Source organism: Meriones unguiculatus, chromosome 3, assembly GCF_030254825.1.
Source record: "Meriones unguiculatus strain TT.TT164.6M chromosome 3, Bangor_MerUng_6.1, whole genome shotgun sequence".
Lineage (NCBI taxonomy): Eukaryota > Metazoa > Chordata > Mammalia > Rodentia > Muridae > Meriones > Meriones unguiculatus.
The window spans coordinates 150,705,158-150,729,221 of record NC_083351.1 but is presented as its reverse complement, the minus strand read 5'-3'; the positions used below and the strand labels follow the sequence as shown (position 1 = coordinate 150,729,221).

The 24,064-nt window shown below is 43.4% G+C and overlaps 1 protein-coding gene and 1 long non-coding RNA gene across 2 annotated transcripts in view; one reads left to right on the top strand and one right to left on the bottom strand.

Moving 5' to 3' along the window:
- The first annotated feature begins 3,147 nt into the window (after positions 1-3,147).
- The window catches only part of LOC132653178 (uncharacterized), a 43,781-nt gene continuing 22,864 nt past the window's right edge, over positions 3,148-24,064 (top strand). The window contains exons 1-2 of the long non-coding RNA XR_009590926.1: positions 3,148-3,340; positions 20,141-20,257. This is a non-coding gene — a long non-coding RNA (uncharacterized LOC132653178). The remainder of the gene's footprint in view (positions 3,341-20,140; positions 20,258-24,064) is intronic.
- The window catches only part of Spmap2l (sperm microtubule associated protein 2 like), a 44,074-nt gene continuing 23,362 nt past the window's right edge, over positions 3,353-24,064 (bottom strand). The window contains exons 3-10 of the mRNA XM_060380801.1: positions 23,537-23,602; positions 19,481-19,609; positions 12,706-12,843; positions 12,309-12,316; positions 11,033-11,127; positions 5,640-5,771; positions 4,207-4,382; positions 3,353-3,898 (exon numbers count right to left, since the gene is read on the bottom strand). Of these exons, the coding sequence (XP_060236784.1) occupies positions 3,784-3,898; positions 4,207-4,382; positions 5,640-5,771; positions 11,033-11,127; positions 12,309-12,316; positions 12,706-12,843; positions 19,481-19,609; positions 23,537-23,602 (859 nt within the window). The 3' untranslated portion in view covers positions 3,353-3,783. The remainder of the gene's footprint in view (positions 3,899-4,206; positions 4,383-5,639; positions 5,772-11,032; positions 11,128-12,308; positions 12,317-12,705; positions 12,844-19,480; positions 19,610-23,536; positions 23,603-24,064) is intronic.

Here is a 24,064-nt window from a genome sequence, read left to right as displayed (position 1 = left end):
ACTGCAGTTTCTCCATTTCATGAGCCAAGGCCAATTTGCACCCTTCCCTTCCGTTAGCTTATTCTAGCTCCATAATCTGCCATTTAATTTAGCGAAGTTTCAGATACCTGCATTCAGCCATAGTTTGAAGCTATTAAATAAAGAACCCCTGGGGTAATCAGTTTGTAGGCTTTTACTATCTGCTATTCTGAGTATCGAAATAACCTCTCATACCCCACCCCCCAACACCCCTCCCCCACAGCTGCTTCTCCTGGGATGTGATTGACTTTCATATCCAGTGTATCCACATCATATATGTTGAACATCACTTAATTTCATCTTGGTTACCAGACTGTCCTTGTGGTATGAGAGTATTCGTCTTCAAGCAACCCTTTAAAGAGAATATGTAATGTGCTTCCTTTAAGCACAAAAGGTAAATGTTTCTAACTAAATAAGAAAAAAAAGATGGCATGCAGAATGGTCTAAAGTAGTTGATGCCTTTCTGACATGTCAATGATAGCCTTAGAGCTATGCCACAAGCCTGTCCTTCTCAAAGCTTCATCTTGTCACGGAGAAACTGGACCATCTCACCTCGTCACAAGAAGAAGTGTGAGTACACATGAAGATATTTTGAGGAGGGGGATTACACTAACAGGTTTTGGTTATAATGTTCTGTGGTAAAGTAGGCTGTTGTTAATTTTTTATCCTGTCTACTTTAACTAAACTTTCTTATGGCCTAGGAGCACATGCCTTTAATACCAGCACTCGAGAGGCAAAGGCAGGTAGATTTCTATGAATTTGAGGCCAGCTTTATCTACATAGTGAATTCCACAACAGCCAGGGCTTTAAAGAGAAAAAAAAAAGCCAAAATAATGATAGTGAATTAAACTTTTTCATATCTACTCATATATATATATATATATATATATATATATACATACCTATATATATATTTTGGTACACTCCTCATTTCAAATGTCCACAGAGCCTTGGAACCCATCCCCCAAGGACAATGGGGAGTAAACTGATGAGCTGAAACTAAGAAGCAATTTGAGACCATTGGTACTCTCTCTGTCCACAGTCCAGGCATGGCTTGAAAGGACAGAGCATGCTCTGCCCTCTTTGCTAACTAACTCAATTCAGTAGCTTTCCATTGCCTTTAGGATGAGGACTAAAGTGTTCAACTTGACCTCCAGTGCCCCCGGGTGCTTAGCCTCCCTCCCTCCCTCCAGCATCCCCTGGCATCTTACAGACCTTTCTTTTGGAGCTACACCAACATTTTATCAGCCTGGGACGGGCTCTCCCATCCACTAAGAAGGATTTACTAGAAGGCTGTAGGGGAGTTCCTGAATCAGAGGAAGAGTTGAGGGCCAGGAGACTTAAGAGATGCTCAAGAGTGGCAGGTGGGAACACATCAGAACACCGGAATGGGAGATGCCTACACACACCCTTGTATCACTCCACTAGAGACCCAAAGATTCTGACAATGGCCAATAGGCCCGGATGGCTTGATCACATGTTCATCCCTTCTCTAGGCCACCTTGAAGAACAGTCACCAGATTTTTGTTTGTTTTTGTTTTGTTTTGCTTTTGGAAACAATCTCTTGTATAAGCTGGAACTTAATATTTAGATCAGGCTGGCCTCACACTCAGAGAGAGCTTCCTGACTCTATTTCCCAAGTGTTGGAATTAAAGGTGTGTACCACCATACCCAGCTCCATAAAACTTCCTTATTTGTTTTTTTTTTTCCTTTTAAACATTTTCCCTTTATTTCAAACGTGCAAATGCTTTGCCAGTACATACGTAATGGCACTTAGTGCGAGCACTCCCTGAGGAAGCCAGAGAGGGCCTTAGACAGCCTAGAAGAGGCAGTTGTGAGCCGTGAGCACTGGACCATGAACTTGGGTCCTCTGCAAGCCTGGCCAGCCCTCTCACCATGGAGCAGTCTCTCCAGTCCCCTTATCCATCTGTTCGCACTGTAGATACTGAGGCAGGTTAGACAAGCACTGGCCCAGTCCTAAGCCGTGCGCTTATGCCCCTGTGTAAAGCTTGAAGGTGACCCCTTGAAAGGAAACTGGAGATCCTGATTCTCCAAAAGGAACAAGAGTCATGGCAAGATGATCTGAAACTTAACTACATCCCACAAACCTATATTTCCCACCCTCTGGAAAGCCTCGCTCCACACTCTGCAGTAAGTTGGTCCTGCTCCATGTTGGGTTTCCATCACAACTGTCTCTCCACTGAAGAAAGCCTCCCTCACTTTCACAGGGGACCGGAGCTCTTTATTCTGTTCTTTCACAGCGCTACTTACCAGCGCTGTTACCACGGCTATCTCACACAGGCCGTGAGCACAGAACTGGCATCGGATTAGCTCACTGCGCTGCATTCCCCGACCCTTGCACAGGGCTCGAAAAGCAACCAACAAACTTGTACTTGATGGAAAATCAGGCTACATTCCCCCCCCCCGCCCCATTGGTATTAATTAGGCCATCTCTCCCTCCAATAAAACACAGTAAATTTTAAAAACAAATTTCAATTCAAAGACATGCTTTATTACATGTTTTTTTTTTTCCATTTAATCTTTTCAACATTTTGGGAAGAACTTACTTTATATATGAGGAAAGTGAGACCTAGGGAGTGAAGAAATTGGTTTAAACTCAAATGCCCAGCAAAATGGTTCAGGGGAGTTACAAACCCTAATTCCAAACTCAAAGTTAAAAAAAAAAAAAGTATTATATAATACTGCCTTTCAACATGTGTCAATATATAGCTTTTTCATTGTAAAATAAGATTTTAAGTACATTTATTTTCATGCATCTGGGAGCAGTACCACACATCTGTAATCCCAGCATTCAAGGAGGCAGAGGCATGAGGATCTCTGTGAGTTCAAGGCCAGCCTGGTCTACAACGCGAGTCCAGGACGGCCAGGGCTACACAGAAAAAAAACCCTGTCTCAAAAAAAAAAAAAAAAAAGTTTTTCATGAAAACCTAGGCATGTCCCATAAAAATTAAATTTTTGAAATAGTGGGACATGAAGATAAATTTAAAAAAAACAACAAACCTCTAAGTAGATACAATTTGATAGAGAATTTTTGATTCTTGCTTTTAAAAGCAATATTTTGACCCCCTGCCCCAAGACAGGGTCTTTCCATCCGTTTCATCTTTTATCTTTTGCTTCTGTCTCCCAAACTCTGGGATTACAGACATGTGTCATGTTAACCTAGCCTTTTCTCTTTAAAACGTAATCGGCGCGTCACTGTTAACGCTGCCCACTGCTCTTGAACTCCTGGGCTCGGGCGACGGACCCTCCCCTGCCTCCTGGAACAGCTGGGGTTGCAGGTGCAGGCCGGTTCGCCACGTGGGTATGTCTTTGGGGCTGTGAGCAGGGCTGTGAGCATGGCTGTGAGCTCCACGCTGCAGGCGATGGCGGGGGCGGGGGAGGGGGAGTGGCAAGGCCACGCTGAGAATGACCTTCTTGGAGGTCTCCGTGGGGGAGGGAACGGGGAGCAAAGCGCGTCCACAGCGCGGCACAGCAGCGCGAGGGGGCCGCGGGGGTGCCTGTGTGAGGAGGGAGGGATAATGAGGCAGGCGTTGCTTTCTCCTTTATTGTAGGGTGGAGGGAGTTCCCTAGATTGGTCAAGACAAGGTCACCGGACAGTGCCTGTGTGATGCTCACGGTGGTGCTCCCTGGCAGTCTCCTGTTTGGGACGGGGTTGGCAGGGTGTAAACGAACAGCAGCGCAGGGATGAAGTCATCTGCTGCGTGTTCCCGGATGCTGCGTGCCTGCGGTGGCTTGCTCTCGTCCTTAACGCAGAATGGGTTCGGCCAGCTCCTTGACCCTGGGAGAACACTGAGCTTTCAAAGCAGCAGGCTTCACTTTAAAGACATCTGGGTCGTAATATACAATATGCACCGAAGCCCTGGAATAGAAGGAGAAAGGGAAACCAACCTGGCTTAAGGAGAACAGAAGAAGGGGACCGATCCCTTCCAAGCCGGCCCCTGCCCCTGTGTTACGCATTATTACCCCACCGAGATTCCCGCCATAGCACAGGCGAGAAAACGAGGCTCAAGTCTCTAGAAGCATGACCTAGGGGCTGCATGCTGTCAGATTCCAAAGGCTTGGCTTTTTTTTTTTTTTTTTAAACTTTAGATCCACCTTCCCCGTTTCTCCATGTCCCCACCCTTCCTTAAACTGCCTTGCCTTGAACTGAACCTTAAGTTGCCATACCTTGTGGGCGGATGAGCTAGTTCCCGGACTCTATCAGACACCTGAGAGTGAGCAGCGGCATAAGATACAGGCCATCGGGGATCTCGGGCAGGGAGGTAGTCTTCATGAACAGGTTTGGACTTTGCTAGGATTGTTGTTCGGTCACTGGGTCTGGCAAGCAGAGCAGCAGGGGCTATCTGTGGGAAAGAAAAAAAAAAAAAAGACACAAATCTCTATCCCAGAATTCCCCGTCTTCCTCTCGGTTCTCTCCTGGATTGTTTGGGCCCAGAAGGGAGGCAAAGAGGACCATCCACCTTACTGATCTCCTTGCCTCCCTTCTTAGCCCAAGCAACCCAGCCTTCCCCTGCTGTCCACTGGGCCACGAGCAGCTCTGAGTGACTTGCCTCCATCACATTCCTGCTCCATCCTCACAACCCTCGTCCAGGCAAGCACTTTCTAAAGCTAAGGTGGACCACACCGCCCACAGGTGGTAACCCCTGCCGGGGCACCCACGTTTTGCTGACAGTAACGTAGGTTCCTTCCTGTATTTGCAGACCTGAATGTCACCCCCTTTCTCTGAGCACAGCATTCCCTCCCCCATCAGGGACACTGTGATCCTTGGCAGCCACACAGAGCCTCTGTCTTGGATCTTTCTGCCTCAGGACCTCTTCACTTGCTAGCTCTGCTTGAGACATCTTTCCTCAGTCTTGGCTGACGCACATTTCCCTCATTTGTCTCTAGATTCAGATGTCAGGCTCTCAAGGAGGGTCTCCTCATCTTTGGAAACAGACCACCCTTCCTAATGGACCTTCTCTACAGTACCTATTTGATCCTTCTGTTTGTCCGAGACAGTCTCATGAGCCCTGGTGCCTTGCTCATGCTGTGCAACTCAACTCTGCCTCAAACCTGAGATCCTCCTGCCTCAGGCTCCTTAGCACTGAGATAACACATTTGGCACCTGTTAGGTAACAGATCCTACACTAGCTACTGGCAGACAGCCTCCCCTGAGCAGTCCATGTTGTCATGGAAAAAGCAGAAGATGGACAAATGGGTTTACGCTGTAGATACACGTTATGAGGAAAACCACACGAGCCAGGTGCCAAGTGAACACATGTTGCCTGACTGTTCTCTTAGTTGGAAAGTCACGTTTTCCATATTGTCTTTTTATTGTTACTTTATTGGTAGAGGGAGTTGCTGCAGTCCTCACTGTGAAGAGCTCACTGGAAAGAGCAGAGACTCGCACCCAGCTCACTGACTTCAAAGCCCATCTTCTTTGCCTCAGCCCTTCTGCCTTTCCTCTCACCATGTCTGTAGGCCTCCCTTCCACTGACCACTCTCAACATGATCTTTTCCAATGATTTTTGATTACACCTTGTTGAGGCAAAAAAAAAAAAAAAAAAAATCTTAGCAACCAGAAAGAAAGCCAATGAACGAGTGAGGCAGGGATGGCTTACGGGACGGATGGGCAATTCACTCTTCTCTCTCTCATAGCATAGACCCTCTATCTTGATCCTTGGATGAGCAAGGTCCACAATCCTTGGACTTGCAATAGCAGTCAGGGTAGAAAAGGAAATCTTGGTTTCAATCTAGGAGAGAAAAAGAAAACAGCCTGTCCAATTCAGCATTATAAACTACGGTCTGAGCTCTCAACAACTAAACAGAGAGAACAGGGATCCTAAAGTGGCCTCCGACAGGAGCAGCCTCCATCTTACTGAAACTGGACTGCACATGCTCCAAGCCAGCCTTTCACAGATTCAGTTTTTATGTGGCAGATACAGGAGAAACAGCAAAGGACGTTACCTCTTAACTCAGAGATAAGCGGTAATGCCAATCTTGTGGCCTGAGAGTGTCAAGCCAAGGTCTGGGCCGTGCAAGCCTGATAACCTGTGTTCAAGCCCTAGAACCCGCTTCAGGGTAGAAGGGGAGAACCACAGTTCTCTTGCCTCAAAAGGGTGTCACGGCATGGTTGCATGTGCACAGGTGCTTGCACACACACACACACACACACACACACACGCAAATAAATAGATGTGATGAGAAATTTGAAAGTAAATGTGAAGTCAGCCAAGAGAAGGTACAGCTGTATCATATGAGAAGACAGTGGTTAAGACTGTGTCTTGCTTTTAACCCTTCGGGGAAAGGAGCTTTCAGCACCACAGAGCACCACAGTGCAGAACATTTACCAAAGAGGCCCTCTCCTAATTGAAACAAGCAAGAAAAGCAGAGAAAGCCAAGAAGAAAGCAGAAGCACACATCTCTGCTAGGCAGCTAGTGAAGATTTTAGCAGGCTTGGGGCACTTTGGGGCAGGACTCTCCCTTATCGTCCACAGACTATAAACAAAGAACCGAAAGAGTGGCACTCATTTAGGGGTGGGAAGAATTGGATGAGTCCTATTTCTGTCCCTGAAGAGACATAATGCCCTGAACTGTCCAGAAGGCCATTATTGAATAAACTGTGTAAACCCAAATCTGGGAGCCACAAACCTCATAGGATCAATACCTAGCGAGAGCCTCTCTGATGCCAAGCGAAGACAGAATGTTATTACAGCCCCTAGTGAGAGTATAAAGTGACCCAGACTTGCCTGTCGCTTATGCAGGACAATGTCTCTCGGGAAAAGCTCCTTGTTCTAAAGACTATAGGAAACAGTAGAAACCCTGTGTAAAATATAGACAAGACAGTAGTCTCTTTGGCCATTACCTGCCCTCATACCTTGAAAGTACAGTGTATATTTTTAATTTTATTTTTAAAAGAATTTTCTTTGGAATGATTTATTTTATGTGTATGAGTGTTCTGTCTGCATGTATGTCCATGTACCTCAGGTGTTTCCGGTGCCCAAGGAAGTCAGAAGAGGGTGTCAGATCCTCTGCAATTGGAGTTATGGATGGTTGTGAGGCACCACGTAGACAGCAGGAATCAAACCCAGGTCCTCTGCAAGGACAAATGCCTTAACCACTGAGCCACCTCTCCAGCTCCAAAAGTGTAGTTTATTTTATAAACTCAGCCTGTCTCCCACACTGTATTCCGTGTGTCTTGTCTGAACTCTGAAACCAGAGATCACAGAGATCAGGGAACTAAAGGATCCTGATACTGCCTCCAACAAACCTGGAAGTCAATTGTGAAAATTTGCTCAAATCCTGTGTTGTTCTACTTACTCTACCTGTATTTGAGTTTGAAGGTGGTAGAGCTCTGCTGAGCTGGTTCAGTGGTTCAAAGCACTTGCTATTCTTATAAAGGACCAGGGTTCATTCCCAGCACCCACCTGTGATTCACAAGCACTTGTAACTCCGATTCTAGGAGACCGGCTGCCCTTTTCTGCCCTCTGCTGTCACCGGATACGCAAGTGGTGCACATATAGGCATGCAGGTAAAATACCCTTACACATGAAATGAAGTACATTTCATTTACTCATTTAAAATTATTAAAAAAAAAAAAGAATTTGAAGGGGGAATGTAATAATCAATGACAACAAATGGGATGTTAATTGCAGGCAGAAAACAGTAAATTGTTTTCCACATCTGTTCCTGTGCTGTTTAAGTAAAGATGACAGTGGTTAAGTCATCAGTGACAGCATTTTATGTGCACACTCAACAACTTATTCCTCGCCTGGGTTGTTTCCATTCCTGTTCCACTGACGGAAGTGACCAAAGGTTCAACAGTGTAAGTTTGTGTAATTAGGAAATGGCAAAGTTGGGATTCAAACTGAGGACCGTGCATGTCCCAACACCATGAAGAACTAATTAAGCATTTAGAGCATTTCTTATGAATAAAGCTTTGTCTGCCACAGGGCTCTAGGCAAATTGAAGGAATATGTCAACTTCTGCCTTTAATTAAGCCTTTCAATCAAAGGGGGAATAAAACAATCATTCATTAGTCAGTTATATAAAGTAAAACAGAACAAAGAATAGAAAAACACAATGGATTCTAAGCTTTCTGTGGAAATGCAGAAGGCCTACAACAGCCAAACTCAAGTGAAAATGTGAACAAAAAGCGAGGTCTTACATTATCTCATTTCAGTTTAGAATTGTTTGTTCTAAAACCCATACAATACAGTGATCATGTAAGAATAGACAAGTTGGAAATTATATTTCAGAGAACATAAACGGGCCCAAGACAGTTGAACAGAGAAAAAGGAATGATCAAATTGTGTGAGTACCCATGTGGAACCAAGAGAAACCTCCATCTCTACTTAACACATGCCAAAGAAAAAAAATTACTTCAAAGTAGATCATATATATTTGATTATTACAAATGTAAAACTTAGAAAGTTTCTAGAAGAAAATATAGGATATGTTACAAGCTAGAAACAAAATAACATTTCTCAGGAAACCAAAACATAGTCAACATAAAAGAAACAATTAGGAAGGTAAATTATATAATTTAAAACTTTTTTTCTAATAAAAATACCATTAATAGCTAAGCTGTGGTAGTGTACACCTTTAATCTTAACACTGGGGAGGCAGAGGCAGGTGGATCTATGAGTTCAAGGCCAGCCTCATCTCAGAATGAGTTCCAGCATAGCCAAGATTACACAGAGAAACATTGTCTTAAAAACCAGAAAAAAAAACAAAACATTAAAACTGGACATGATGGTTCACATCTATAATCCTAGCATTCAGAAAGCTGCGTCAGGAGGATCATTGTTAGTTTGAGGCTAGTCTCTGCTATATAGTGTATCCCTGGCCATTCCGGGCTACAGAGTAAAGATCTTGCCTCAAAAGCCAACCAAATCAAAACATGTATTCACAAAAATACCTGTATGTGAATGTTCATAGCAAATTGCAGTCCACATAGAAATATCTCAAATGTCCATCTAAGGTGAATAACCAAACCATGATGTACTTACACAATGGAATAAGAAGAAACAATTTACTAGTATGATTTACAGATTCCACAGAACATGTTTTATGATCCCATTTACATCAAGGTCATGAGCAGACGGTAGGAATCTAAATCGGGAGTACATCTACAGCAAGGGTTAAGCTTGGAATCGAGAGGAAATAGGAGGAAACCCTAAAGAAATACTGAAATGTTCTGTGTCTTTGGTTTGTTTTGTTTTCTTCTGAGACAGGTGCCCACTCTTAGCTCAGGCTAGCCTCTTGTCTCACCCTTCCAAGTGCCGGGATCATAGGCATAAGCCACCATGTTTTGTAGCCTGTCTGTAGGATGCTTATTAAATAGACTCATGCATTTGTTGGTTTATTAACTCATACACGTAAGATCTAAGCATTTCATGGAAATTAAAATTCAAGACTTTCAAACTGTGACCTCAGAAAAATAGTTGCATAATATAAAATAGATGAATACCCTTAATATGTAAATAAACATTGTAGACCCACAAAAACATACAGAAAAGTAGAAAATAGAGCATCAACAAATAATTTTATAAAAGAAAAACAATATATGGTAAATAAATGTGCAACTTTTAGTATCAAAGAAATGAAAGCAATTGTAAATGAAATATTGTTTTGTTACACAATTAATATTTTGCAAAATACTATCTAGTGTTAGTGAAAGTGTAGTGCAAAAGAGCCAAATAAAGCAAACGAATATGTAAATCAAAATCAGTGCTTGAGCAACATTCTAGGATTTTATACAAACCACTCCAAAATACTCACACCCTTCCCTTGACACAGTGATTTCATTTTTTGAATTTGTATTCTCAGGAAATAATCACAGAGAGGCATGTGAGTAAAAGTAAATAAAACCTTATAAATTAGGACAGTAAGTGAGACAACCCCGTGTGAGGTCTACAGAACTCAAGCACGCTACGCTTAGTCCCTTAAAAACCAGCAAGCTTTTAAATCTAAGTGTTGCTATGTCTGTGGGTTGGTTGTCTGCGCAGGAGCCCACGGGTGTGGCTAAGTGGACAGAGAACAGTGGATGGCTACGAAGTGAGCCACGAGATCAACACTATCATGTTCTGTAGACTGTGACAAAGTTTCTGTGAAGAAGGAATTCAGAGTGTCAGCCAGTTGAAGGCTTCCTCTAGTTCACCTACCCAATATGATGTCAGGTACTCATGAGCACAAGAGCGACTGTTAAACTTGAGGTGTATTTATAGTTAGCTATGAAGAATGGATAACTGTGTAAGAATCAATAACAGAATGAATCATTAATCAATAAGACAAATTAATCATGTGTGATAAGCGTTACGTGCAACAACAATGCACTTTGTACACGGGTCATAGAACACACGGAGCACCGTTACACCAGTCTTACATTTTCCGATTTTGATAACAATATTTGTGTTGTTTGTAAAGAAGTTGTCTTGGGAATTAACAAGAAAGAATTGGAGTGTATCAATAGTTCACTCCCAGAAGTTATTCTAAAAGCACTATACAGACACACGCACATGGCGCATGCAGAAGGGAGAAAACAAGAAAGGAATAAAATGATAATCTTAAAATTTGTAGCAAGTTTTAAACTACTAATATAAAATATATGCACACTTAAGTGTGAATATTTAAGGGAACTCGGTCTACTGCATGTATAGCTGAGGAATCAAGTTAAAATTGTAACAGTAAATGAAAATGTTGTGTTTATTCTTAGAACCTTTTTTTTTTTTTTAATAATTTCATTTGGACCTAGAGGAATCAGGACCTGGATTCAATTCTCAGCACCCACAAAGTGGCCTGTTTTCTGTTCTGTCCGGAGGAGAAAAGGTGAGGAATCCCACCCACATCCTCCCGCCACATCTGAGCCACCAGAGGCCGTGCCTTTCCCTCCGCGATGGACTGTGAGCAGAAGTCAACCGTTCCTCCCTCAGTTTGCCCCTTGTCACGTGTCTGGTCACACAACAAGTTACTGGCTCCGGAGTGCTGCACGGGACAGTCAGTCACTACTTACGCTCTTTGGAGGGACATAGTTGGGATCGATGCCTTTGGCTTTGGAGAGTTGCAGAATCCGGGGAGATGGATCAGCGAAACGAAAAGTCCCTGGTACTGGGTGGTCACTGAAGGGGTGAGATGCAAACGGAAACAGAGTATGACTTTTAGCTGGAAGAACAATAACAAGTAACCGGCCACTACGGAATGCTCTTCTGGATTACCATTTCCCACACGAGTAAATATTTTTTGTTTTTTTTTTACCAGATGGCTGTTTCTCACTAACCCACAGCAGTATGAGATACATTTTATGTGTCATACAGTATGACACATACACTTGTATATATGAAACAAAATTCCAAGGCACTGTTATATGCAATATATTCTGACTTAATTTTTGAAAATGTTTGATTTCATCAAACAAAGCTAGAATTATATGTCCCATTTTGGATAGTTTCTGACCTATAGTCTGAAAAATATCTCACTTCCAGATAACACCTCATAGAAGTTTCCTGAAATAATTAGTTCCCTCAGACACCACTGAGGACGCCCTGTGGGCCATTCTCCTCTGTAGTGCAGTGTGAGATATGCCTTGTTTTAATTTTTAGCCACTTGGCCAGTTATCATGAGCTGTGTACCATATGTTTCTTTCTCTGACCAAAAATCTACCAATCGATCAATAAATCTACAAGTTTAGCATGGAAACAGATTTTATCAAGTAAGCGATGACTTTCTAAGGGTAGAGAGATACAGATTTTGTTGTTATTATTATTAAGATATAATTAACATACATAAAACTTACCCTCCCAAAACATGCAACTAAATGGTGTCTAAAATATTCACACAGCTAAACCATCAGCATTAATTTGAGAGCATTGTCATGAACCCAAAAAGCAAAATTCATATGGTCGTACAAAGGACCCAGAATAATGGAAGACGATCATGAATATGAAGAACAAAGTTCAAAGTCGGTGCATGATTTCAGCATCTACTAAAAAGCTGTGCTCATGATTGTGTGCTATTGCACAAAGACAAACGTTTAGTGCCTGGATTGAGACCGGCGCTTACTGTCAACCAGTTTCTGACAAGGATATGAATCGTTGCATGCATGTTTGGGATTGCCTTGCTGACATTCTGGTGTGGACCCGTGTATACATGAACACGTGTATTTGCAGGAGATACTGGCTGGTAGCTTTTACATTTTGTAATGGATTTTTCTGGATGTGGCAGATTACAAGCAGAAACCATTACACCAGGCTGAGAGATTCCTTTTATTATCTGATAGTGAGAAGGTTTACTGTTTTCGCTCCAGCATACCCAGTAAAATGTCAATGGTGAGCCTCTGACCAGCCACACCTGCTGCATAGATTCAACAGTTTTATCTATTTTTTTAAAAAAGGCTTATTTATTTGTTTAGTGTATGAGTGCCTTGTCTGCATGTACACCTGCACGCCAGAAGAGGGCATCAGATGCCATTATAGATGGCTGTGAGCCACTGTGTGGTTTCTGGGGATTGAACTCAGAACCTTTACGAAGAGTAGACAATACTCTTAACCACTGAGCCATCTCACCAGCAACTCTTAGCCAGTATTTTTGACCATGAACAACCTTTTCTCTCAGACTAAAGCCAGAGCTACAGTATTGTGACACTTGAGCAAACTATATTAGGAATTCTGGAGAGTCAAAATGTTGTACCAGGTTGGCAGAGACCATAGTTTGAATTTGTTGGGTTTTGCCAGCTTCTGGATCCTTTTAGAAGGCCGGGTACTTTGCAAACGTGGAGGGATCTCCCAAATGACAGACTCTCTCCCACAGCTGTAGTAATACTGAGCCCTGCATGTTGAAGAAGAGAAAAAGAAATCGGTGTCATGTGAATTCAGATTATTACAGGATTCTCCAGCACTGATGGCCAGGCCTAGGAGAGCAAGCACGGAGCTTACACATGTGTACTGCTGGGCTGTTTCCCACGTGGGGAGAAGTAAGTTGTTTTAGAAATGGTTACAGATGGTTACAGCTCTCAAGTTTTGAGTTAGTTTCCATTATCTTACTCTAAAACAGGTAGTTTTCTTTTTCCTTTTTTTTTTTTTTGAGACAAGTTTTCTCTGTGCCGCCTTGGCTCTCTTGGACTCACTTTGTAGACCAGGCTGGCTTCAAACTCACACCGATTCACCTACCTTTGCCTTTCTGAGTGTCGAGATCACAGGCGTGCACCACTCTGCCCAGCTCAGGTAGTTTTCTTTAATAAACAATGTGTATCTTCTAAACAAGTGAGGTCTACTATTGAAAGGAGAAAATTAGCTGTCCTTAAAACCAAATACCTCTACGAGTGGGTCTGCACACCTGTAATCTCGTGCTCATAAGGCTGAAGTGGGAGGATTCCATTTAAGATCAGTTTGGGCAAGATACACACAAACACCTCATCTGAAAAAAGAAGGAAGGAAAGGAGGGAGGGAGGAAGGGAAGGAAGGAGGGAGCGGGAGAAGGAGGGAAGAAGGAAAGGAAGGAACGAGGGAGGGAAGGAGAGCAGGCTTGCTGGCTTGTTTGGTGGGAGGGTGTCCTGGCCCCATGTCAATGTCTCAGCCGTGCGGTGATTGTATGGTGCGGGGATCTACATGGTGGGGAGCAAGGCTGAAATCTCCGTCTGTGAACCTAAACGTGACCCACTTCCTTCAGAAGAACATGCCTGAGGCCCTCAATGAGGGAGGAAAAGGCCAAACTTACAGCGCACACCCTGTCACACTGCCCATTTTTCCGAGCTTCCTGTGACAGGACAACATGAAGATGATGTGCGGCTGCACCACAATGTTAGCTGAAATGAAGAGCTACACTGGGCTTGTTAGGCCTCTTGCTCCTAGAGTCAGACTTTGACGGCCCTCAGGAGAAGATGCTGCAGGCGGAAGGAGGAAAGGGCCCACCACCAGGGAAGAATTTGCCAAGGTGAGGCAAGCACTGGCAGCCACGTATCTGACTGTCTTTGAGAAGACTCGGTGGCCCGCACTCCCCACCCCGTGGAGTTTTTCTCCAGCGGCTTTCTTCTCATCCTGTTCTCCGCTAAACTGTGACTTCTGGGGGTTTTTCTGGAGTGTGAGCAGGAGCTGCTTGGCAGCTTTTTCGAAAGTGTGGTGCAGGGTCTGATGGAGTGCTCGCTCTGCCTGGAGTTAGGGAGGTGGCAGTGCCTAGGAGCAAGGGAAGAACTTCCTTATCTGTTTGTTACAAAAGATCAAGGACTCCTGAGCTAAAAGAGACTGAAAAACTTCACCGAAATCTCATTTATGACTGCACCCACATACAAGTCCCCACTGAGGGGAGCAGAGCTGTTAGAAAAACTTAGGAGAGTAGGGAGTAGCTTCATCAGGTGAAGACTTAAGATTTACAGAGTTCGTGCAATCCTACACGCTCAACACAAAGGTCTCTTACACAGACGAGCCACAACCCCTCCTATGACAACTCAAGGAACGCTTCGGGCAGGCCTAGTGAAAAAGCAAAAACGAAATGCATCCTACTTGTCCATACACCAGAAGATAAGGGCAGTGCTCCCCTTATCCAGGAAGCTTCCTTTCCATGGAGGATCATCACAGAAGACCACAAAATACATCTACGATGCAATCCCTATGCTTGGGGCTCAGGGATCATTACGGAAGAGCGGGAGGAAAGACTGTAAAAGCCAGAGGACCAGGTCACCCGCTGAGAGACTGTGTTCTTCTGTGTATGATGAGGAAGCTGCTCCTGTGAAATCTCAAAAATGTGGCCGCACACTGACAGTCTACCCCTAAATGAAGAGCTACAGAACATTAGCGGTGGTTGAGAGAGGAGGGAGATTTGATTTTCTCTATGGACCCAGCCCCAAGATGTCAGCCCTAAGCATATATACACAAACATGAACAACTTCAAACGGACTTATTGGACTGTAGTTACATATAATTACTGCCCTATACATATAGATGAGGTCATACATTTGAGAGGAAGTACAGGAGGAAGAACATGGCTCGTTTAAGTGAATTTCAAGGAGGAAGTCTTTTAAAAGTTTTAGTAGATCTATGTCTATTTAAGTTCAAATTATTTTTAGAAGATTTATTTATTTGTTTGTTTAGTTTGTTGCTTGTGTAGGTCAGTTTTTTGAGGCAGGGTCTCACAACGTAGCCTAGAATGGCCTGGAACTCACTAGGTAGACCAGGCAGGCTGGCTTCAAACTTAGACTTGCCTGCCTCTGCCTCCCAATGCCTAGATTAAAGGCATCTGCCACCACACCTGGCTTACACTAGATCATTTAATGGTGCACAAATATGGCAGTTTGTGAAGAGAGTAGATTGATTACTGGCTCAGGGTTGGGGAATTTAACTTTGAATCACTAAAATCAAACAGATTCTGCCATAAGGAAACCACGTACAGAACATAAATGCTGGCTGGGTGAGGCGGCATATACCTTTAGTCCCAGCACTGGGTTGGGGAAGGGGGACGGAGGCAGGTGGTTCTCTGAGTTTGAGGCCAGTCTGGTGTACAGAGCAAGTTCTAAGGCTAAACAGAGAGACCTTATCTTAAAATTAAAAGAAAAAAGGCAGTTATGACAAAAGCATAAATACTTAACTATTCTGTTTAGATAAATGACAAAAGACATGTGTGTATGTGAATGTATGCATAACTTATTGTTTTGCTTTTAAGATTTCTTTATTATGTATACAATGTTCTGCCTGCACGTACACCTGCACTCCAGAAGAGGGCGCCAGATCTCATAGATGGCTGTGAGCCCCCATGTGGTTGCTGGGAATTGAACTCCGATCCTCTGGAAGAGCAGTCAGTGCTCTTAACTTCTGAGCCATTTCTCCAGCCCCAACTTATTGTTTATTTAATATAGTCTTGCTAGGTAGCCCAGGCTGGCCTCCAACTCTGGATCCTCCTACCTCAGCCTCCTGAGAGCTGGGAGGATAGTGTGAGACTCCAATTGAAATTAAACCCCCATTTGAGACCCCACTATAATTTAAGATAAGGTCTAGACTTACTCCGTGACAGGCCTCAGTTCACTGTCAAAAGGAGCAGGCCTAAGTTTTCATTTCCCTGAAGTGGGTTAACATTTACTGGAAAAACCACAGAAAATGGGCAGCCAATCAGAGAGGCTGTCTGACCCTCTGCTGGACCTTCTGACAGGAAAGAGAAGGTTGCTTAACTCACGACCAAACCAAAAGTTTGCTGACCACCTCAAAGTTGCCCGTGCTTATAAGTTTGAATGTTCCAAGTATATTAAGGATTACCTAACCCACCCTAAAATTCCCCTGAGTACTTATAATAGAAACCTGTGAGCTCAATTTGGGGTTCTTCGACATTTTGCTTTGCATAGGCGGGGACCCCAGCACACTGGATTTCTGCAGAATAAAATGCTCTTTGCTGTTTGCACACTATTTAGTCCAGGGCATTTTCTTCAGTGTGCTCCGGACCCTTAACAGTAGGAGTTCACCACCACACCAACTAATCTCTCTCTCTTTTTCCTGGAATAAATTTTAGGATATTTTTTTAAAGGTCTAGGGATAGAAGAGATTAAATTTTCCTTTTCCTCCCCCAAAATCCATATATGTAAATATTTTCTCTTCCTTTTGGACCTACAGAACCGAAATGAATTTCCTGTTTGTTAGCATTTATTTAGAAATGATACCACGCACACAACAGATATTGTACGAAAGAGATTTATTGGATGGAAGTGGAGAAACAGAGGAAAGTGGAGACAAGGGACATGGTGGGCGCTCCAGGAAAGAAAGCAAGAGAGGAGCGTTAAGACAGGAAGGTGAGAGAGAGACAAAGTGGCGGGTTGGTTCTTTTATAGCTTGTGCATACGCAGCTGAACCGGGTCTGCTACACACCTGGTGGGGACACATGATGACATCATAGGTTACTAGGCAACCCAGAAGCAGGCTGCCTATACGCTAACACTGTTATTTTACCTTGGATGTGTCTCTAGAAAGTGGTAAACCCGCCAAACAGCCATTGCATCTTGCCTCACTTTGTCTCTACGCTTTTCACAATATGTTTGCGGAATTCTACTTAGTGATACTATGTTAAACAGACATGATGGGAAAATGCCAGTAAACACACCAGGGTCACACACATTGTTGGGAGAGGTGATGAAATTAATCATGTATAACTGACATTTTCTTGTTCAGACAAATGAGATAGTCCCCTTTAATGATCTTGAAAAACTGTTTAAAAACTTTAAAAAGCAAACAAATGCCTCAATGAGTACAACCTACAGAAGAAAAGAAAAGAAAAGAAAAGAAAAGAAAAGAAAAGAAAAGAAAAAAGAAAAGTCATTCTGAAACAGAAGTCTAATTCAACTAAGATTAGGAAGGAGCCCTGGGGTGCTGGAGGGTTTTTGTGTGTCAACTCCCAACCCAGGAATCTGAGGCCCAACCTGGGAGTCTGAGATAAGTAGATACAGATAATATTTTAGAGGCCTTAAATCACAGGAAACAAAACCCTTAGGAGAAGATGTGTTTAGGGAAGGACACTCAGAAGGAAATCTCAAGGGCTTTCAGGAGGGCCAGAGCATGGCAGACAGGATGGAAACATGGCAGACAGAAAAGATCCAAGACTCCCTGTGACCTGAGAGAGGAAGGGCATGGCTGGTCCTCTGAGGGATTCAGGAACAGATTCAAAGAAAGAGAGAGAGAAGGAGAGAGAGAGAGAAAGAAAGAAAGAAAGAAAGAAAGAAAGAAAGAAAGAAAGAAAGAAAGAAAGAGAAAGAGAGAAAGAAAAGAGAGAGAAAGAAAGAAAAAGAGAATGAGAGAAAGAAAGAGAGAGAAAAAGAAAGAAAGAGAGAGAAAGAGAAAGAGAAAGAAAGAGAAAGGAAGGAAGGAAGGAAGGAAGGAAGGAAGGAAGGAAGGAAGGAAGGAAGGAAGGAAGGGTCTCCTGTGAAAACAGTTTGGATGTATGTTTGCTGGCGGGGAAGGCTATTTTCCCAGTTTGTAGCTGTCTGTGCACGTCTGAGACCTCATGATAGCCCCACCCATACCCATCCATTTTAGCATATCTATTGTTGTTGCCCTTGAAAGACCAAGAATTTGAAACAGAGCAAGGAGGGGTATGTGTGGGAGGTTTTGGAGGCAGGAAAGAGAACGGGAAATGATGAAATTATATCAATCTCAAAAAGGTAAAAGTAATTTAAAAATTGAAGTCTCTGGCTTGAAAAGGGACTTTTCTACTAATTCCTGAAAGACAGCTTCATATTTTCATAACTATAAAAAGATCCTGGGGCTAGATGTGTGACTCAGTGATAGAACCCTTGCTTAAAATGTGCAAGGCCTGGGTTTAGTCGCCAGCACCGGTGGAAAAGAGGTTTTGTTTCTTTGTTTTGTTTTGTTTTGGGTGTATAACTTTCCCTGATTGCATGTGTGCATACGCTGGTGCCCACGGAGGTCAGAAGGAGTTGTAGGATGGTTGTAACCTACTGTGTGGGTGCCAGGAACTGAACCCAGGTCTTCTGCCAGGGTAGCCAAGTGCTCTTAAGCTCCCCAGCCATCTCTCCAGCCCCGAACAAGAAAAAAAAAAACCAAACAACAAAACTCTTTAAACATAAGGTAAGATGCATTTCTTGTGCAAGCATGAGTACCTGAGCTTGGATCCTGTACCCACATAAGAAGGTGGGAATGGTCATCCAAACTACCCGTTACCCCAGCACTGTATGGGGCAGGGACAGGAGGATCCCTGGGGCTAAGCTGGCCTCAAGTCTTGTCCCAGGTTCAGTGAGAGACTCAGTTTCAAAGCAGTAAAGTGGAGAATGATAAAGCAGGACACCTCAGGTCCTCCTCTGGACACACACATACAGGCATCCCACCCCCATCCTGTGTGAGCATAACACACACACACACTTTAAAATACCCTTAATTAAAAAAAAAAAAAAGTCCACCTAGGCCAAAGCATCAGGAAATAAAATACAAATCTTCACAGCTATTCATAGAATCGATCTTGCTCCAGAAAACAAAAAAACAAAACACTCAAAAAATTTGCCTGTGGTATTGTTAGAAATAAGAAAGAGACCACCATTCCAACTGAAGTGTCTGACAAGGCAACTCAAGATCAAAAGGGTGTACCCAGGAAGAGCAAACACACTGAGACAGAAAGTGCACTTGCCTTTTATTCTAAGGTGGTGGCTATGCCTTTTCCCATCGGCTGGGGTCCGACCTCACCGTCTTATTCAATTTGCTAGTCTGAGAAGAACTGATGCATAAGAAATGGGGAAGGGGAGAAGAGTCACTTTGAGTAAACTAAGGTCCTACTAGATGGGAAGGATTAAAATATTTTTAAGTCTTACAAGGTAGGAGAGACAAAAAGATCTGAGTTCCTTGTCCTAAATACAAGTTTTACAGTGTTTGATAGAAAAGACTCATGTTTGCTATTTCTCTCAGTGTGAGACCCTGAAACTACCCAGTTGTTGTTTTCCTTGTGGAGTCCTGAAAAAGCAACCTGTTGGCGTGCCAGCACCAACCTGTTAGGGACATAATGCCGGGAGACCAGCTTGGGCTGAGCAAGGTCCTCAAGTCTCCTGCTCAGCTGAGCTTTCAAAGCAGCCTCCGAAATAGGGCGAATGGGGTCTTGATTTCCCCAAAACAGCTTCCTGTTAACGAAGTAGAAAAGTAGAGCATGATTTTAAATAAAATCCTGCTGACAAGCAACTTGAAGACGGCTCTTATAAGAGACCAAAGAATTAAAAATTAGTTTTTTTGGGTTACTGAATTAAAGTTTAAAGCACAAGCCAAAACAAAGGCCAGCCAGGTGGAGACATGTCCAGCCACCTTCGGGGAGGAAGCAGCCTTACTGCATTCTTTTCCTGCCCACTAGAGGTACAGTTGCTAGGAAAACAACCACTTTCTTCTAGGAGAGCCAAACAAGGAAAGCCAGACCATTAATGGTTTGGGGTCCTTCCTATAGCCAATCAATTCAAAATGCAACATCCTCTTTTGTGTTTCAACCAATAGATGTTTGCCAGGCAGGAATTCCCCTGCTTTGGACACACTAGGAGGGAATGGAATCTTTAAATCAACCACCTACTCTGAGCACAAGGCTCTCTGCTCTCAACTGCTACAGCAGTGAGGGTGTGAGCCCAAGCTATAAGCTTGTAATAAAAAGATCCTCATGTGTTTTGCAGAGGACTCAACTCCTGGTAGTCTTTTGGAATCCTGCAAATCTGGCACAACATACTTGGGGCTGGGATCTCCAAAGCCTCCCAGGACCCCTGAGCCAGAGGATTGGATCGGAACCTGGGGTAAGCACTTTTGTCTTGGCCAAATTCTGTGTCTGTTCTGTCATTCTGTATTTTTGAGATCTCAAGGTGGCACACGGTGGGTGGCCAGGCAGTGGTTGTGTTAATAGTACACCAGTTGACATGGCTGGCAGATTGCAGCCACAAAGAATCTGGGAGACCTCCCCAGATCCCGGCGGGGACAGGGCTCCCCATAGCACTGTGAGGGACATGGGGTTCCAAGTCTGTTTGATAGGCCTAGAAAGTAGGTCACTCCCACAGAGACAGGAAGTGCCACCAATGTACTGGCTTTGGGTTCTTACCCGCCAGTTGGAGAGATTTTTCAGTGGACGTGGAATTCCACCATCTACTCTCCTCTCTGTGCTTTCGGCTTCCGTGGCAGGGAAGCCATGGCAGGAGTTTATGAAGTCTGTGAGTCTGAGCTTTTGAATCCACTTCTGTTCCCAATCACGGAACCACTACACAGCTACTTTGTTCGTGTTTGTCTTTCTATTTTGGTCATTATGTTTGTGAATCCTTGTTTGTATTGGACTGTGATGCTATGGGACAGACTTCCTCTAATCCTTCCCTGCTCCTCCCAACCCCTCCACCCAAGCGATGTTCCTCTTCACAGCTTCCTGTAGCAGTGGGACCAGCAGGTTCTCTGGAAGGGAGCATGGGTTGGGCGGGGATGCCAGGGTAGGACTGGGGATGAAACTGTCAGGACTCGCCAGCGAGCAGCCACCGCTGAGTGAGAACAAAGTGCTTGAAATTACAGCTGGAAGAAATAAGAAAAGTTTTGTCTGTCTGTTTAAATGTATGTATGGCCATTACATGTTTATCTCTGACTGATCTTAAATGGTTAATACGCTCTGTATGTCTTGGTTATAGATTAACAGTTATTGGACGTGTTTGAAGATTAAATTCAAACTCTTGTTTAGCGCATATATATGTGTGTGCATATGTGTTTGTAAGATCTATGGAAGCACAGATGTTTTTAAATAGCAACCATGTGGCTTGCTATGCCATGTGATGTGACTCTGCCATCTTGAAATTGTCATGTGGTGTGCGGCAGAGCAAAGGAAAAGAAAAAATTAAAGAATTTTGTTTATCATCCTATTTCCTTTTAGACTAAGAAGACAAGTCTCATCTTAAATTGGTATTGGTTTTAGAGACTGGATTGTTTGCACTGGTAAAATTTGGTTTTGACTTTTAAAATGATGGTTATGCTTTGTGATTTCACTCCTAAAAAGGGTACTTTATTTTGATATTGCAAAAACAGATTTCTGCTAAAAAATATGTTTAAGGCTATAAAACATTTTGAAGTTTATCAGGCATTTTAAAATAATGACCTTGGGCAGTCTAACAAAGAACTTGGAATAGTTTCTCAACCCTTTGGGGAAGGACAAAAGACCTTGGTATTTATTTTATTAATTTTACCAAGTGCAACCAAGCTATACTGTTTGAGCCAATTGAGGAAACTGAAGTTTTTACAGTGTATCATGTCAGGATGGTAAAAACCCATGGAATGACTCAGTAAATACAATAAACACTGGTGATTAACAGTAAGAAGACAAAGAGACCAATTAAAACTTGTCAAGAGGTCTAAATAGATATCTCACCAAATAAAATGTGCACAGAAGGCTACAAAACACCTTTAACACCAGTTGATGTAACTATACATTAACACTGTGAACCACTGCTACACACCTATTAGAATGGCCACCAGAAGCAGACAGAGAATATGAGCGACAACAGGTGCTCTCACTCAGCAGAAGTGAGAACAGAAAATCATCCAGACACACCAGAAGAGAGCCCTACGGTCCCTTAAAAGGTTAAGTAGACACTTACCGTCTGATTCAGCAACTGTATTCAATCCCAGACACTCACCCACCTGAGGTTGAAAAAACACCATAGCCTGTACATAAATTTTATAACAGCTGTGTTCATAATTGCCACATATTAGCAACAACCTTCATATAGGTGCAAGGATAAACTGCAGTTGTTATACAACAGAATATTACTGGGTTCAATGAAATATGCTAAAAGGAAATGAGATATCAAAATATGAACATAGATAGATAAACCCAGAATGCTTATTACTGAGGGAAACAAGCCCCTCCAGAGTCATACTGCATGATGCCTACAATATGACATGCCAGAGAAGGCAAAACTATAGAAGCAGAAAGCAAATCGGTGGCTTCCAGGAGTTCTGAGAGTGGGAAGGGAGGAAATGAATGAAGGACAGAGTGGATTTTTGAACAGTGAACTTCTGGGTACAGAATATTCTGAATGCAATTGTCAAACCACAGAACCATAGTTCCATGGAAAGAAAACCCTAGAGCCGGGCACAGTGCCTCATGCCTGTAATCCAAGCACTCTGGGGGCGGAGGCAGACGGATCTCTGTGAGTTTGAGGCCAATCTTTTCTACAAAGTGAATCCAGGATAGCCAAGGCTAAACAGAGAAACAATATCTTGAAAAAAACCAACAAAAATGAGAGAGAGAGAGAGAGAGAAAGAAAAAGAAAGAAAGAAAGAAAGAAAGGAATGAAGGAAGAAAGAAAGAAAGAAAGAAAGAAAGAAAGAAAGAAAGAAAGAAAGAAAGAAAGACCCTAGAAATGTGCGGATGTTGGTCCTCGATTGTAACAACTCCACATCAATGCAAACAATGAATAGCAGCAGGGAGCACTGGAGAAGAGGAGTTAACTATACTCAAATTTTCCGTAAATCTAAAACTTCTCTAAAGAAGTATCAAGCTCACTCAGGAGCTAAAGAAGAAGAAAAAGAGAAGCCCTACAGTCAAGTATGAAAGACTGGGGTCTGGGCTGCTGGAGACCCAGAAAACAGAAATGTCCTGAGCCAAAGCCGAAGGACAGTGGCCACGAAGCTGCAAAGGTGGCCTTGCGGAATAGACACAAGACCTTCTGAGGACTGTGGAGTCACACCTGGGGCAGCGTTGCTCAAAGCTTTGTCAGCAGCATCTGGGGAGCCTCTAAACACCTCCAAAGCTGCACCCCCAAACCAATTAAATCAGATTTCTAGGTGTGGGATTCAATCTTTGATCAGCTTCAAAGCTGCCTGCGTGATTCTAATGTGCAGACAGACTTGGGGACCACCGACCAAGGGTTAGCTTTCCATGTGTTGAATCCCCTGAAGTAAGGATATTGACAAAGTGGTCCCAGGTAAGAAGGGACGGCAGCTACACCTGAGACACAGGTGTAATGGCCACCCAAGAGTAATACTTACGTCGCTGCTGTAGCAAACACAGTCATCGCAAACAAGACCATATAATATTGCCTTACCTATCTGGAGTTCCCCACTGCTTTCTCGGTCTAGACATCTCTTCAGTTTTCTTCCTAGAAAAAAAACTAACAAATGCCAGCTAGTTAATTCAGAGTGTGCACAAGAAATATTTTTACAACAGACAAAGACATGTGGAGAGGGGCTGCATATTTGGGGTGACTTAGATTGCAGAGAGAGGGTCTGGAGAGATGGGCTCAGTGGAGTGGTTAAGAGTGTGTCCCACTCTTCCTGAGTACCCGAGTTCAGTTACCAGCACCTCGGTCGGGTGGTTCACAACTGCCTGTAACTCCAGTTTCAGGGAATTCATCAGCTCCAGAGAACCTAAGCCTCTGAGGCTTCCTGCACTCACATGTGCATACAGACACAGACAGGTAATGGGAAAACAAACCAACCAATTTCCAGCCCCTTTCTACCATGAGCATCCTAAGCCATTGGTCTCCATGTCCCCTGCCTCCACTCATGACCTCTGGCCCCCTGTTCCCCATACATCGGAACTCATGTGCTCTTTTCTGGACATGGCCTGGGCA